The sequence below is a fragment of the Pundamilia nyererei genome, unplaced genomic scaffold (assembly GCF_000239375.1).
Source record: "Pundamilia nyererei isolate P.nyererei 1_Seehausen unplaced genomic scaffold, PunNye1.0 scaffold00075, whole genome shotgun sequence".
NCBI classification, from domain to species: domain Eukaryota; kingdom Metazoa; phylum Chordata; class Actinopteri; order Cichliformes; family Cichlidae; genus Pundamilia; species Pundamilia nyererei.
In genome coordinates, this window is record NW_005187476.1 from 1063850 (window position 1) to 1066680 (window position 2831).

The 2831-nt window shown below is 40.9% G+C and overlaps 1 protein-coding gene across 1 annotated transcript in view; it reads left to right on the forward strand.

Moving 5' to 3' along the window:
* LOC102207152 (exosome complex component RRP45-like) overlaps window positions 1-1680 on the forward strand; it is a 7030-nt gene extending 5350 nt beyond the window's left edge. Inside the window, exons 5-7 of the mRNA XM_005737407.1 lie at window positions 1222-1388; window positions 1448-1520; window positions 1617-1680. Of these exons, the coding sequence (XP_005737464.1) occupies window positions 1222-1388; window positions 1448-1520; window positions 1617-1680 (304 nt within the window). The remainder of the gene's footprint in view (window positions 1-1221; window positions 1389-1447; window positions 1521-1616) is intronic.
* Window positions 1681-2831: the final 1151 nt, after the last annotated feature.

Below are 2831 nucleotides of genomic sequence, written 5' to 3' on the forward strand. Positions count from 1 at the left end.
GGGGGCAGGGGACAACAGAGGGAGTGTGTGGGAACCAAACAGGCTAGGACCACTCCTGGCTGTATGCATTTTGTCCATTCCTAAGTTGTGAGTCTTCACCAGCCAAATATATGAATCACTCGAGCTAATGTAAAATTTGCAGTTTCTTTCTTTATTGAATAAACTCTGGCCAAGGAAACCAGTGAGACAAAATCCAAAATACTGTTTTTAGTTATCAACATTTGAAATGATGAAGGCAATGGAAAAGCAACACAAAATTAGATGCCTTGTGAGTATTGTCCAAGCGCCCTCCACTTTTGGAAGCACTGGTCTAATGGTTCTCAGACACACCCACGTCAGGGTCGGGGAAAGCCTGTAATCATTGAAAGTGGGTGTTTGTGTCTCTAGACTAACTATTAGTGAGACTGGAGAAGAAGACGACACCATGTGTCTGAGTGAGACCTTTTCTGTCTCACTCAGACATTATTTAAAGAGCCAACAGCCAACTAAAGCTCGGGGTACAGGGGGCCTGGGATGTGGTAGTTCCTGTATAACCAACTGTTTGCCCGCCTGGAGATTCACTTTCACGAGACGGACACTTCCAAACTTTTAATTGTCGGATAATGAGAGGGTAGCTTGCAGAACGCCAAGCTGCCTTTCTGCTTTCTGTCAACATCCATATATCATGTTACACTAACAGTGGAATAGTTGAACGCTCATTTACATATTAAACACTTCTTAATTGTGCACCAACTGTTATAATGGGCAGAGAAGACAGTATACTGTATATAAATGTTTCACAGCAGACAGACGATTGTATTTATCTCCTTGAGGTAAAGCTGAACACAATGAAGTTATTTATTAACTCCTCTTTCAACCTCCAAGAAGAATAGAAAGGAATGTAACCACCCTGAGATTATTTGTGCATGGCAAGCCCAGTAATAATATAAAAGGTTAGGAAGTTCCTGGCCCCCCTCATCTGTAGGCAGTTGTAAAATCTGTATCTTTAGTCTAGATTTCTTCCCATGCCATATAAATTTAGAAAGATATCCCTCAATACCTTCTGTTTAAATCTTTTGTTTACAAGGAGCAGCCAATCAGAAGCTAACAAGCTATAGGCATTTTGTTCTTGTGTTTGATTTTTAGGCTAGGCTATGCTAATGCTGAGAAAAAAAAATTGATAGCAACAAAGAAAATGTGTTTCACGTCCTTGTTCTTAGTCTCCTTAACTACACATGCTAGGGTGCCATCCCCAGTGGTGCCAGTCCCTGGTGTTGGACAGGTGGGGCAGGGGCTGCAGAACAGCTGGGGACTGGAGGAGGATGATGAAGATGACTATGAAGAGGAAAAAAATCACAACAGTGGTGACGAGCAAGTGGAAGAAGTGACAAAGATGGACGTGGGCGAAGGTGGTTTATTATTTATTTATTTGGACAGTTTAATGTAAAAGTGATGTTTGAACTGGGAGATGTGGTTGAGATATCCGACATTGAAGAGGAGGAGGTGGTCATACTAAACCCAGAGGTGTCAGAAAAACCAAAGTAAGCAAAGCTGTTATTTTCAAATGAATACAGTCAACAGACAAAGGGCTAGGCACATATTGATGTGGTTCTTAATTCATTTTTTATTGCTCTCAGAACTACAGGCTCCAAGTCTCACCAGAAGGGGGCAGCAGCATCCAAGAAACGGCAGAGAAAATGAGGAACGACTGCAGATGGAGATTTGTTCCAAAACGTCAAAAGGTTTGATTATAAACTCTGAGCTGGATTTAAATGAGACTGCAACTCATTAACAAAACATTAACATGCTGTTTCTAACTGTACTGAATACAGATTTTTGGTTATTTGCTTCATTAAAGATTATCAAACCTTTAAACCGTTTAAAGCATCATATGCTCCTGTTCTTCTGCTTCCAGTTGCTCCCATTAGGGGTCACCACAGGTCATCTGCTCCCCATCTCACCTTGTCTTCCTCTGTCACACTAGCCCTCAACATCTCCTCTACTTGTCACTTCCTGGTCACTCCCAATGAAAAACTTAGCATCCTCACCTACACCTCAACTTCCTGTCTACTGTCAGTGCCATCGTCTCCAATCCATACATCATAGCAGGTCTCACTACCATCTTGCCAAACTTACCTTTTACTTTTCCATCCATCCATCTTCACTTCCTCTGCTCTTCTAATCCTCACTGCATAACCTCCTGCAAATCCTGCTCATGAAAACACTCATAAAACTGAATTAAATAGATATGAAACTGACATAACACATTTGTTTGTGCAATGAAAAAAAGTAGACATGAACAGCAAACCTCAGATAATAAGCACAGACAACAATGGGACATACATAGTTTAAATCAGTAAGGAAATTGCACAGATCCTAGAAAAGGATAACTGGCGAGGTGTGTGGTTTAAATCTAAAATATGATTTTACTTTTTAAAGATGATGTAAGAAATTTATGAAGCTTGCAGGTGTCATCTGACAAAATGAAACATGGCAAGTCCACTTATTATATAATTAGTGGGGCGGGATTCTTTTCACTTTGAGTAACTGGTACATTGTGTGCCTAGGGCTTCTAATTGGGATAGATCACAGCCAACATTTTCAGAGAGGTAAGATTATGTAAGCGGCTTCGAACGACCTGGCATCAAAGGCATATACAACAATATAACAAAATAGTTGCTCTCAGACCACAGAATATGGAGTTCAAAGGGCAACAATGCAGTAGTTATGTCCACCTTTTAAATACAGCCTACGCTTGTAACCTAAAAGATCCACAAAGGATCCGTTACAAACGTCAAAGCGGACACACCCAGAGGTCCGGTACCCAAGCTCTGGGAATCAGAGCAATTTTG